Source organism: Dermochelys coriacea, chromosome 7, assembly GCF_009764565.3.
Source record: "Dermochelys coriacea isolate rDerCor1 chromosome 7, rDerCor1.pri.v4, whole genome shotgun sequence".
NCBI lineage: Eukaryota > Metazoa > Chordata > Testudines > Dermochelyidae > Dermochelys > Dermochelys coriacea.
The window spans coordinates 99,258,140-99,272,432 of NC_050074.1; the positions used below are offsets into that span (position 1 = coordinate 99,258,140).

Genomic DNA, 14,293 nt, shown 5'->3' on the forward strand with positions numbered 1-14,293 from the left:
CCTATACCGGAAACCAACTGACCACTGTGCCTACCACTATGCCTACCTACATGCCTTCAGCTTTCATCCAGACCACACCACATGATCCATTATCTACAGCCAAGCTTGACGATACAACCGCATTTGCTCCAACCCCTCAGACAGAGACAAACACTTACAAGATCTCTATCAAGCATTCTTACAATTACAATACCCATCTGCTGAATTGAAGAAACAGATTGACAGAGCCAGAAGAGTACCCAGAAGTTACCTACTACAGGACAGGCCCAACAAAGAAAATAACAGAATGCCACAAGCCATCACCTTCAGCCCCCAACTAAAACCTCTCCAATGCATCATCAAGGATCTACAACCTATCTTGAAAGATGACCCATCACTCTCACAGATATTGGGAGACAGGCCAATCCTTGCTTACAGACAGCCCCCCAACCTGAAGCAAATACTCACCCGCAACCACACACCACACAACAAAACCACTAACCCAGGAACCTATCCTTCAACAAAGCATGTTGCCAACTGTGTCCACATATCTATTCAGGGGACACCATCATAGGGCCTAATCACATCAGCCACACTATCAGTGGCTCGTTCACCTGCACATCTACCAATGTGATATATGCCATCATGTGCCAGCAATGCCCCTCTGCCATGTACATTGGCCAAACTGGACAGTCTCTACGTAAAAGAATAAATGGACACAAATCAGACGTCAAGAATTATAACATTCAAAAACCAGTCGGAGAACACTTCAATCTCTCTGGTCACTTGATCACAGACCTAAAAGTGGCAATTCTTCAACAAAAAACTTCAAAAACAAACTCCAACGAGAGACTGCTGAATTGGAATTGATTGCAAACTGGATACAATTAATTTAGGCTTGAATAAAGACTGGGAGTAGATGGGTCATTACACAAAGTAAAACCATTTCACTCCCCATCCCCACTGTTCTTCAGACATTCTTGTCAACTGCTGGAAATGGCCCACCTTGATTATCAATATAAAAGGTTTCCCCGCTCCACTCTTCTGCTGGTAATAGCTCACCTTACCTGATCACTCTCCTTACAGTGTATATGGTAACACCCATTGTTTCATGTTCTCTGTGTATATAAATCTCCCCACTGTATTTTCCACTGTATGCATCCGACGAAGCGAGCTGTAGCTCACAAAAGCTTATGCTCAAATACATTTATTAGTCTCTAAGGTGCCACAAGTACTCCTTTTCTTTTTGCGGATAGACTAACACGGCTGCTACTCTGAAACCTGTCATATAGGTAAGTGAATATGTGTAGTTCCATTGACTTCAATAGAGATATACAGATTTACATCAACTGAGAGTCTAGCCCCCAGGTAACACAGTGTATTCCATGCCTGGATAAGCATAACTCTTTGATTCAGGTTTTTAGTGTATAATTTTCACATTCACATATTTAAAGTTCTCTTTGTGCAAATGAATGAATATTCACACACATTTTTCTTTCAGTATTCACTTAACCCTAGATAGCATGGATTTAATGTTCAGTTCTAATGAATTATTCAACTCATTTGTTGAATAATGTGATATTAATCTATCCTAATCCAATGGTACAGAGTTTGAAGGGGATTCCCATAATTATGCAAGGGCAGTTAAATCGAATTAAGAGTGTCAATAATGACACATAATTGCTGCTTGATAGATGTATTTTGTAATTAATAAAGGGACAAATATTTTAGGAAGTATTGTCAAAGTGATACTTCCTAAAATATTTGACTGTCTTTTATCATATATGACAAACTTTATAATGTGAGTATATTTTTCTTTTGCAGAAAATGTACAGAACAGCTAGTTATCATAAGAGACTGCAGTAATGAATATTTTTCTCAGAGTACATTACCTGTCCCTGCTCAGCAAGTGCCTTTTCTAGGTCCTCTATTTGAGCTTGTGATCTGTGTATTTCTGCTTGGAGCTGCTCACGCGTCTGTAGGATATGAGAAAAGATACATCAAACTTTCTCTAAAAGCCAAAATGCTAATGTAGATACATCAAAGACTTAAAATATATCAAATACTTATTAAAGAACTTTGGGGGAAGTAATTTGCAATGAAGTACCTATGACAGGACCAATCATTAAAAATTTTAAAAGGAAAGCTTGTATGATGAGATAATAATTTTAAGATATAATTTAAGATAAAAATGAACATCATCCAGTTAACTAGCCACTTAAACAGCAAAAGATGAATTGCTTCTTACATTAGAATATTTGTTAAACTCTTTGTTCACAGATCAGAAGAGTTTTTGCCCTTATTTAGTTCTATCAAAACAGGATGTTTAAAAAAGCGAATGGAGTAACATAGAGATTTGTTTTCCCATAAGAATGGGAGGAAAGATACATTAATAGGCTGAGGGGCATGCTTGATTTCTACTTGTATTTTTGTTGTTTTAAACTGATTTAAAAGAGACCAAATATGATGGCACAAATTGTCAAAAGTAGCCTCTACATTTATGACCATAATTTTGAGTACACAAATGTTTAACTGTACTATACATAGATTTCAAGGAAAAAGGCCCATGGAAACTAGTTCACAGTCCAACACCTTTCTGTAAATGTGATGTATATATTTTATGGAGAATAAAGCTAATTCTAATTCTTAACTATTTGTATACATAAAATATGGATGTATGGGTGTGACATACCAGGGTACAATCCAGGCTAATGAGTAGCTGTGTCATTCCTTTCAAAATGTAAATCACTCCCAGCTGTGTCTGTGTGTGTGCTGCAACCAGTCAGCCATACCTGGGCTATTACCAGCCTTGGTTATGCTACAGGGTGACCCCAACACACACCCCCGTCCTGGATTGTGCCCCAGAAACATATTTCCTGTACCACCGAGCCCTCTCTGGGACAGTAAATATATATTTAGTCCATTATTCCTTTAAAGGAAAAATACACACATAACTTGTTACCACAACTGGAGTTACACAGATACCAACCTGAACATAGTGGATTCGATAAAACAAGTTTATTAACTACAAAGAGATAGACTTTAAGTAAGAAATGAGGCATAAAAGTCAGAAATGATTACAAGAAAAATAAATATAAAATGCTTACTGAAGCCTAACTTAGCAAATTACATTAGATCAAAGCAAAAGTTCTCTCTCCACAAGCTATCAGCAGTCTTACTGACTAAACTTTTTAGGTCCCCTCCCCCAAAATCCAACAGCTGCTTCCTTTGTCTCTGCAAGTGCAGTGAATGTGATGGGCACGGAGAGAGGACTATCTTTGTGATTGTCCCTTCTTTTTTATAGTTTCAGTCCCCCTCTTGAAAAATATTTCCAGCTGAGACCCAGGAGGCAAAGAGACTATGTGGAAGAATGTTCCCTGATGGCTTTTTTCACATCTTAGAATTTCCTTTGTTTTCCCTCCCTGCTTGATTATTCTGTTTACTGCTGAAATACAAATTAAGGCAAGCACACATTCCTTCCTTCGTTTAGGACAGACCTGACTTTTGCCTGGCCAGGGCTGTGGCATTTGGAACATGTATTAATTAATAACATCATACAGGGGAATCTTATAACTTTACATACAATGTTGCCACACATATTTACCAGGACAATATTGACCAGCAAATTATGAGTTTTCAAATGATACCTGACAAGACATATTTTGTACAAAGATTACAATAGTGTGTAGGGTATGAATACAGGGGTGTATTCTACCACAATGGCATTCTATTCTATATAGATTTTTATACTGTGCTCATCACCATAGTATCTGAGCACTTGCAGTAGTGCCTGAAGCAACATGACTACATATCTGTCACATGTTATTTGTTCTCTCATCCTCTTCCCGGGGGAAAAAGCATATGCAGCTGAGTGTCTTCTTTTGGTAGGTGTGTCTTTTTAATAGATCCATTGCTGTGTTTATATTAGAGAAGGCAAGACCAAAGAAATGCTTTTTGCACTTGAAGTGTTGGGTTTGTGACAGTTCTTAGTTTTGAGGGGAGTTGATTACACAATCTTGGACTGGCTCCAGAAAAAGTTCAGTCTCCTGCAGAGGTGAGCTTTACTCTTATTGTTGAGAGTTCCATTGTGTCTGAGGAGTGACACTCTGGGTCCATACCATGGAGTGCTTTGAACATAAGGACTGAAACCCTAGTCTAGGGGAAGCCAAGATAGGGAGCAGAACACAGATTTGATATGTTCTTGGTAGCCTGTATTGCTCAAAAGATGCACTACAGCATTTTGAACTAATTGGAGTTTCCTAAATACTGAAGGCTTGATGCCAAGTTTGTATAGTATTGCTGTAATCCATCTGAGAGGTGACAAATGCATGTATAACTGAGACCAGGTCTTCGTCCACCAGGAGGGGACAGACTTTCCTAATCAAGCAGAGGTGATAGAAAGCATTACTTACAAATGTTGATATGTGAGAGCTTGGTGTCAGTGAGGAATCCAAGAATATTCCTAGACTATGGACTGAATTGACCAATTGTGGGTGTGTATCTTCAACCAAAGGAGACTGCACTGTGGTTGCAAGCTCTTCAAAATACTTCACTTTGCCCATCAGCATCACCTCCGTCTTGCTTGGGTTCAGCTTCAAGCAGCTGTTCTTTATCCAAGTGCTGATCTCATCCAAACACTGGGCCATCTTGGTGGTAGTGGTCATATGTGGTGAAGGATGGATAGAATTGAGTATCAGCTGCATATTGCCAACACTTGAGTCTTTGTGTCATCTGACCAGTTCACCTAATGGTTGCATGCAGATGTTGAAAAAGACTGGAGAGAGAATTGATCATTGTGGAACTCCACAAGTGCAGGATCTAGCAGTAGAGCTGCAGTTTCCCATCACTATTTGTTAGCACCATCCTTCCAGGAAGTACACAAACCATTTTAGTACATTACCTTGGATCCCTGTCACCTCTCTTAGGTGAGACAGCAGATTCTCATGGTCAACAGTGTTGAATACTGCAGAGAGGTCCAGTAGGATGACAATCCATATCTGTCCTCTAACCAATTTTACAAGAGGAAATAATCTATCAGTGCCAGTAAAGCGGTTTCAGTTCTGGGACCTGGACTGAATCCAGATTGTGCCAAGTCTAGAACATTAGTTTTAATTAGATGAGCTTGTAGTTGGCTTTTTTGCTAGCTTCTCAACATACATGAAGGCAACTCTTTTGTTTACTCCTGCACTCAGTTTGGTTGAGAATATATATTTTCAGAGTAAGTGAATTTTAGAGCATATATAGATTTAAAATCTATAAACAAATACATCTGAAAACAAAATGATCCAAATTCAACTCCTCTTCTGCTTTCATGCCAAGAGCTGAGTTCAGGGTTCACTTCTTCCTACTCAGTTGATGTCCCCACTAACAGTTAAAAAATAAAACAAGGACTATTGCTGCTTACACTAAATATTAGCATTGCCATCTGGTCTTGCAGGCACAACAGAGAGCCCGGAGCTGAAGTATTGGCAGGTAAAAAGTTTTTCAGTTTATGTTTTAAAGAAAAGTTGCCCATTTTACTTGGAACAGAACTCTGGAAAGAACTTATCTCAATGGATACTGTACTGCTTCTTCCCAAGGTAAAATTACCCAAGTATAAACGAAGAATATATTGTTTAACTGGAACTGGCAATTTGCAAATAACACAATCTGTGTTAAACAAGTTTACCATTAAGAGGAACTCAATTGTAAAGCCATTGAGGGTTCTCATTGTACCCTCAACCTCTGTTTCAGGCAAGGTACCTTTTGAATCACATGATTGCTCTGATGAGAACAAGGGTAGCTTGGTGGCCTATAAATGTGGTTGGGCAGGTTGCAGACAGCAGTAGCAGCATGAGGAATAGACCAGTTCTGCTCCTTTTGCCCCTGACAAGCCCAATCCCAGGGAATTTTCCCCACCTATAAACCCACTGAGGTAGTTAGTGAGGCAGGTAGTTAGCCAGTTAACACCGAAACCTTGTAATTATATTTTGTTTTGCCTTATTTAATTGTTTTTATTATCTGGGTGAATTTTCCTTGTGGTGTGTGGGGTTTTGTTTGTTTTGTATTGGGAAATGTTGAATTATTTCATGTTTGTAGTTGCTTCTTGTTTCACCATCACTTTCTTAATGTTTGCAACTTCTACCATGTCAGAGCAGATAGCAGGCAGGCCTTAAAGAAGATTAATTTCTAAAACTGTTTCACAGATCAAATAGAGTGAGACAATACCTCTCTCTTAATCTGGCTATCTGAGAGACAAGGGATTGGTCTACTTGCAAGAATATTAGAGAACCCAGCAGTATAGATTGCTGTGGAATTACCTACCCATTACTTTAAGTTACTTAGTGGAAATGAAGCATTAGCTAGATGGCCAGGTCTGGAAAGCCAAAATATTGATTCAATCTTAGAACTCAAGCAGGGGAAAGTGGGGTATCCATTTTGTGTTTAATTTGGCTATGGGTTGGGAAAGCAATGAGACTACCCCACTGCTGTAGGAAATATTCATGGTTGTATTAATATTTGAAACTTTTTATAATTTTAATAAAGTTGTTGCTAATATGGCCATTTTACCCTAAGACTGTGTTGGACTCTCCTGGAACAATGTGCTTATGAAAAGTGAAAGTGACTGATCCATCGCTTACATAATAGATTTAGGGCCAAATTGAGAGCATGTAGGAGCACCTCCATCAATGAGATTGATAGAGTGGAGGTCAGGGCTATTTTGTTCTTTGTCCAAACCAGATATATTCTAATCCTTTCAATCAATTTTCAAATAGTAAAATTAAATGCGACTGTATTAATTGTCCTTTCAGCACTTTATAATGTATAATTTATTCATATTACAATACATATATGTATTTATAATGTAAATTAAAGCAAGATAATTAGCTGCAACTACCTTTCTAAGGGGACATCTGAGGAAGATAGGAAGGCACAATGGAATAGTACATTTTGCAATTCAATTAAGAAAATGAATCTCGTTTTGAACTATAAGCCTTTTAAAAATGTTATGCAGAATCATGTAATCTCAGTAAATCCAGGTTTGAATTTTGGGCATTAACTATTTAAGAATATTGGTAATAGATTTTTACCGACGGGAAGCTTAATTTTCCATAAAATATTCTGCTTGACACTCTTGTAAGCTGATCAGTGGTATAAAAATATAAATGCATTAGCCATGGTTTCTTCAGCAACCAGCACTTCAGTGTAAGAGAGTGGAAATCTGACTGCTTTTAGAGACCATAAATTACAACACTGCATTTGAGAGAGCAGTGAAGATGCATTAGTTTTCATAGCAGACAATATTATGGAGAGACACTACCATGAGGAATATCAAACAGGTGTTTTTTCTGGCCACATCAGCAAGTGCCATGGATGATTAAAGGAAAATAAAGGAGGGGGGAAAAGAGAAGCCTACTGAAAAATGTTGAAATCCAATTTAACTCTTTTTCAACTACTACTAACATACAATTGCCTGTGCGGTACACCTTGATATCCTGGTCAAATTCTAATCTGAGTAATTACTTTCACTCAATCTACAGTCTAGCTGCAATTTTATTTGGAAGATAATCTTCACTTCTTCTCCTAAACTTCTATATACTGTTGTTGTGTTTTGGCCAGAAATGGTTGGTGGCACAATCTCTGAGTTTACCCAGTGTATCACTTTGTCAAGATTGTAAAACACTTTGGAACCTATCATTGTGAAAGGCACTTTATAAACTTATGATTATATCATATATACATGCATATTAAACTACTACAAACCAGATCCTCAGCTGGTGTAAACTGACATAGCTTCTTGACCTTCAATGGCGCTACCCCGATTTACACCAGCCAAAGATCTGGCCCATTATCACAACAACCTGAGCAATTAAAATTAGAAAAATGTACAAAATTGCAATCCTTTATTTTCATGTAATATAAGCTATTTAGACCTTAACTTCTCGTTCTGCATCCAATGTTCCTCCGACCTGTTCTTGCAACAGAGCATATGCTCGTTGCAAAGCCTGATATTCCATTGTCAACTGCCGAAATCTCAATTCCGTTTCTTCTTTCGCCATGCCCTGAAATGAAAAAAAAAATGGATTCTTCCAGAACTGAAAGTAAGGAAAGCCTAATAGAAACCTATATGTATTTTCTCTGAAGAAGGAAGTTGGTGGCATTAGAGCCAATAATTTATAATACTTTTAAAATACAAGTTAGCAAGTGTTGTTCATAAGGTCTTGTTTAAGTGCTCTCTAGTTATTTCAGTCTTCCCAGGAAAATATCACGTAGACACACTTCACTGAAATGCAAGATGTGTCTTTCTTTCAGAGTTAGCACTACTTGCCAGCACTGCTGATCACAACCATTATGAAGAAAAGTTCCTCCTTTTTGCAGAAAGATGCAGAGTATGTCATCCATAAAACACTGTGACTGTTGAACCGATTCTCAATCACTGCACCACACACAGTCACCACTGGTGATGTGCCAATGGCATTTCTGAATTAACATATGATATTTGTGTTGGTACTACATTCTTCAAATGAAACAAAGACAAGGAGTGAATAGTGAATGGATGACCTGATTTTCAGAGACACTGAGCATCCACAGCTACCACTGAAGTCAATGGATACGTCTACATTGCAATAAAAAAACCCCATGGCACCGAGTCTCAGAGCTGGGATCAACTGATTTATGCCCATGGGGCTCGGGCTATGTGGCTAAAAAATGCAGTGCAGATGTTTGGAGTTGGGCTGGCGCCCGGGCTCTGACACCCACTGACCTCATGGAGTTACAGAGCCCAAGCTCCAGCCCGAGTCCAAACACCTACATTGCAATTTTTAGCCCCGCAGCCTTAACCCTGCAAGACCAAGTCAGCTGATCAAGGGCAACCTTGGCTATGCTCCTGCTGGTCTTTTATTTCAATGTAGATGTACCAAATGAGAGATGTGGAGCTTCAGCACCTCTCGTTGATCTTCTTTACATATCCTGCTTTAATGCTAGGTTTCAGAGTAGCAGCCGTGTTAGTTTGTATTCGCAAAAAAGAAAAGGAGTACTTGTGGCACCTTAGAGACTAACAAATTTATCTGAGCATAAGCTTTCGTGAGCTACAGCTCACTTCATCCGATGCATCCTATGAAGTGAGCTGTAGCTCACAAAAGCTTATGCTCAGATAAATTTGTTAGTCTCTAAGGAGCCACAAGTACTCCTTTTCTTTTTTGCTTTAATACTGTAATACATTAGTATGGTTCATTAATATAATGAATTCGATATAAGTGAATTCACTCTATGCAATAGCCAGGACTATTTTGAAGGCTTATATGCAACTTCAGTGGTGCACAGAACTTGAGCCAACTGTCTGCACGAGTGAATTTCATGCTATAGGATCAAGGAGAAGTATTTGCTCAATATGTGTATTAAAAATCAATCAACGGATTCATCTCTCTCTCTCACACACACACACACACACACTTAAATCGTGTAGCCAGCTATGACACAGATATGAATTATTACATTCCCTTCTTTAGAAATCTGCAATTAAACTGTGAAACAGATGGTGAAGTGCTGATTGAAATGATGCAGGTATTAAAGAATCAGATGCTGTAAAAACATATTTCACTATCATGGGGCTTATTTTTTTCTATAGCAATGTTCTTGCTGGAGCCTAGAGACAGGTAATGGTACATAGTTCTGACATGAGATTCTGAAAACACGCACTGACTTTATCTGGAATGTACTTTTGGGAATAGTCTTAAAAATACAGGTGGTATTTGGCCACTGGTGCCTGCCTGCAGTATTTCTTAACAGCTGCCTCTTCTTATTCTGACATCAGAAGCTGCAGAATGGTGACCTCTGTTGATGGACTGGTGAAAAGATAAAAATACTTACAGAGTCTTTCTGCTGCCTTAGCTCACGCCATGGATTTGGACAATTCCATTCAGTATGGATTCAGGCTGTGCTCTGAAAATACATTACCATTATCTGTCTCTAGGCTCCAGCAAGAACATTGCTATAGAAAAAAATAAGCCCCATGATAGTGAAATATGTTTTTACAGCATCTGATTCTTTAATACCTGCATCATTTCAATCAGCACTTCACCATCTGTTTCACAGTTTCACGCCCTATGCAACACAATTAGGTTGACCTAACCTGCACTGTAGTCGCAGCTGAGTGAATGGAAAAATTCTTTAATCAAAGCCTAGCTACTGCCTCTTGAGGGGGTGAATTTACTACAATGACAGAAAAACCTCTTATGTCACTGTCACGTGAATGTTGCAATCCTATAGCAGTGTAGCTGCAAAGCTGCAGCTGTGGCACTGTTATGCTTGTAGTGTAAACAAACCCTTAGGTCAAAATGTGAAGTCATTGGATAAGATGAATATTGAGCTCAGTTTATATGTGAAGCTAAATATGCATTCAATCTCAATATGAATCTTCCCAGCCAAAACACTTCATAAGGTCCGCACAGCCTTTTCAGTATTCCCACCCCTAAAAATCTGCTAAACCCACACTTCTAGGGATAGGAATTACATAAAGTTTCAGGTTTTTGCCAACAATAGTGGGTGACTAAGGACTTGCCCCCAAAAGATTATCCTCCATGCATAGGATTAAGCTCTTGATCATTTGACTACACCAGATTTTAGTTTTCTAGTTAAAGGGTTCATCAATGTGGAGTTCTCCATAAACAAGGACAGGATAATTGTCTTAATAATGTGATCAACAATTCTGAGTTAAATACAAGAATACACAGGATAAATTTAAGTGTCATCACATATTCTAGATTAATGAAAAAATACCTCTTCCAAGTCATCATCAGGAGTGCAAGGCGTTTGATCTGTTCTGTCAGTTTGATATGAGATAGAAGAACCATCAGACTCCAGAGAAGCTTCTTCATCATAGCCAAAAAATGTCTCCACAACCGGCTTCTGACCAAATGACAATGTGTAAGTGCAGCTGAACAATGCAAATAAACCTTGCAATATGGCATAACCAGCTGAAGCCCCTTGAAATGTCTGAAAAACCCTCTGATGAGTATCTCCAGTAATTCTGAAGCAGAGTGTGGCTTAAACAAAAAATTTGTATTCTAGACTTTGTACTCTGATTCAGCATACAGCGATTTGCTTTTCAAAGTGTGGTTTCCCTCTATTTGTTTTAATGAACTCTCTCAGGGGAAAATGAATTGTTCTCACACTAAAATATCAGGAGAGTTTCCAATGTGTTACTTATTTCTAAATACAGAAGTTGCTTCTTTATAAATTGGTGTAAACTTTTTTTAGACCATCCATAATATTCTAGTAAAACTGTATGTTGCTTTAATTTGCTGAGTGGGTTATTTTATTTGTTATTTGGAAGCATGGAGTCCTCTCTTAGAAGTGCTTTGTCATATTTATTTTATTTTAGTTTGCTTCAAATTTTAGGCAGTAGGCAGCTCTTTAGCCAAATCATCCATTCCCCCATCCATCTGTATGTGTTTGTATACATACATACCAGCACATGCCTAGCCTTGTACAATTAGTCTGGGATTTGTTTGACCCACAGTAGCTAGGGATTGAATTTCACATAAAACACAAGGGCCACTGCTCTGATTTACACCTTCTGTAACCCCACTGAGGCTTTGACCCTTCATGTAGTGTATAGTTTACTACTTATTCTGCTCCTTGATTTTTCACCCTCTCCAACCACTGCACAAGTACATTAATTATCCATCGGACAGATTCGATCATTAATATTTCCTTCTTCCATCCCACTGAGCACTAATTGTAATGCTGACCAATCATTTTTGTGCATGTTGCTCAATTTTATAATGAATTATTTACATCTAACATACATTTTTAGGCACTGTTGCAAAAAAAAAAAAAGTTAACTTCATCATTTTCTAATTCACAGAAGCTGTCTACTCTATACACAAATTGTCACTTGTTATTGAGTTCTTGAGGGATGCTCAAACTATACACAGTACAGTTTGTGTATTAAAGTGCACATATTAAAAAGCAAACAATGTGCAGTTTAAACAGTTGACTTCCTATAGCACATGTATTATATATCACGGAAAAATATTACCAACATCCAGGGTGAAATTGCGGGTGAGAAAGATGACAATGTTCTTCCATGCTCCACTCACAAAATCAGTCCCCACATTCTTATTTTAGATGACCATAGAAATCTATTTAGGATTGTTCTTAAACTGCTTGACCTACACCAAAGACTCAAAAGTCATTTCTAAGTTTGAGTCAGTTTTTGTTTGCTGAACGCTGGATCCTTAAGGTGAAATCCTGTCCCCATTGACCTCAGTAGAGCCAGCATGCACCCTTGCTGCCAGATTTTGAGAGTTGCTGAGCACTTGTATCGACCATTGATGTCACTAAGAAAGACGTTGTGCTCATCAGCTCTATACAAATAAATATAGATTTAAACTTTATTTTTTACCTTAGGGAGTTTTGTCATTTTCTTCCTTTGTTTCCTATACCTTAAAAGCTTATCACGTTCCTGGAAAAATGAATTTGATACATTTGTTAGCTAATGTCAGTGTTTTATCTTTTAATTGCTCTGTATGAATGTTTGCATTATCCTTCAAATTGGCAAAAAGTAGTTTCAGTACCAGCCATTGCATTATAATGCAATGAGAAATAGACAATTTTTCATCGATCAAATACTAACTGCTCTCCAAAATATTGCAAGTTTGTAGTCAGAACATATCAGTTGTTTGAGTATATAGACGAAAATCCTGACTGCTCCATACTATACTTGACATCCTAGACCTGATTTTACAGAGGCTCCATGGGCAGAACACTCATTGAATTCTGTGTTATAGTGTTCTTCTCAAAGGTGGAATATCCTGGCAGTATTGAGATGCAGGGGTAAATACTGTTTGTGGATGTGTGCATGGCTTCTATTATTTTTAAATGAAACCATGGGCACTTGTCATCTGACTCAACTGTCGAAAATTCAGGGCCTGATTTTCAAAAGTGCTGAGTTCACATAACTTCAGTTGACTTTAAAAGGAAATGTGGGTGCTCAGCACCTCTGAAGATTAGGTTTCAGCTTTTTCTGTTTTCAGGAAGTATTTTTATTCAGTGGCTATTATGAAAGATCTAATACTAGTGGTAATGAATTTTAATACATTATGAAAAATGTTTTGTTCTGGGTGGTTAACAAAGAAAAGCCCCAATCTTGATAAAACAATACAGGTTAAAAGAAAAGACCAATCCCTATTATCCTCCAGCTCATTCATTTCCTAACAAGATTCAAAACATATTATGGGACAGATTGATCACATATTCTTATTGCTGCTGACATCATCACCAGTAATGAAGATTGTACAAAGAGAAAAATTGTGCCAATAGTTTTGTGAATGGCAGACTAGAATAGAAATCACTTTTCCTTAGCTTCACTGGCTTTGTTGTGCTGACAGCAATGAAAACAGACTTTCGTCAATAAAAGTTAGTAGGTGTGACTTGCACTCAGTAAATGCCCATCCACAATAGCAAAAGGTATCCTTAGCTGATAGCAATGGCTCCCATTGCACAGGTTCTCAATACGCCAGTGTGACTAGGACAAGACTATTTTCAGGCCAATTGTAGAAAGCATGACTGCTGCTTGGTGGAAACTGTCTCTCTGGGTTTTCAGCTCAGGAAGTATCTCTATATTTTAGGGGGCTACAGGACCCCACTGTTAAGGCTGCCAAGTGGATGCACTAATTGATGCATTGTCTGAGCAACTGCCCGTGCTGACTTTTTAGGCTGTACTGTCTTTACATAAAACCCACTGGTGAAAGGGAAGTTGAAACTGTTTTCCAGTATCACAAGCTTACTCCCACCTCAATGAATTTCTGCTGCTAGGGTCTTCATTGATAGAATCCCTGGGTTAAATCTAGCCTCTGAATATAAAGTAAATTCATAACAAATATTACTTTGAAACTTCATTAATACTTCATTAATACAAGAGAACATGAAATGTTGCAGCTGGTCTGCATGATCTCAAAGAACCACTGTCTAAAATATACAAAGAGGAACATAGTGAAATTAAATATATGCCTTACTTACTATTACGCTCTTCACATAGCCAGCAGTTTCAAGGGTCTAATAAAAAATAATTAGAGAATGTCATTAAGTGCAAGGTTTCAGAGTAACAGCCGTGTTAGTCTGTATCTGTAAAAAGAAAAGGAGTACTTGTGGCACCTTAGAGACCAACAAATTTATTAGAGCATAAGCTTTCGTGAGCTACAGCTCACTTCTTCAGATGCATACAGTGGAAAATATAGTGGGGAGATTTTATATACACAGAGAACATGAAACAATGGGTGTTACCATACAGACTGTAACAAGAGTGATCAGGAAAGGTGAGCTATTACCA

General features: G+C 38.1%; 1 protein-coding gene across 11 annotated transcripts in view; it reads right to left on the bottom strand.

The window, feature by feature from the left end:
* Positions 1 to 14,293, bottom strand: part of JAKMIP3 (Janus kinase and microtubule interacting protein 3) — a 144,488-nt gene that overhangs the window by 21,820 nt on the left and 108,375 nt on the right. For 10 of the 11 annotated variants that reach the window (XM_043518867.1, XM_043518870.1, XM_043518868.1 and 7 more), the window contains 5 exons: positions 13,984 to 14,019; positions 12,368 to 12,427; positions 10,738 to 10,866; positions 7,893 to 8,021; positions 1,872 to 1,955 (listed from right to left, as the gene is read on the bottom strand). In XM_043518867.1, coding sequence (XP_043374802.1) covers positions 1,872 to 1,955; positions 7,893 to 8,021; positions 10,738 to 10,866; positions 12,368 to 12,427; positions 13,984 to 14,019 — 438 coding nt within the window. The remainder of the gene's footprint in view (positions 1 to 1,871; positions 1,956 to 7,892; positions 8,022 to 10,737; positions 10,867 to 12,367; positions 12,428 to 13,983; positions 14,020 to 14,293) is intronic. The other variant, XM_043518871.1, reaches the window with a different exon arrangement.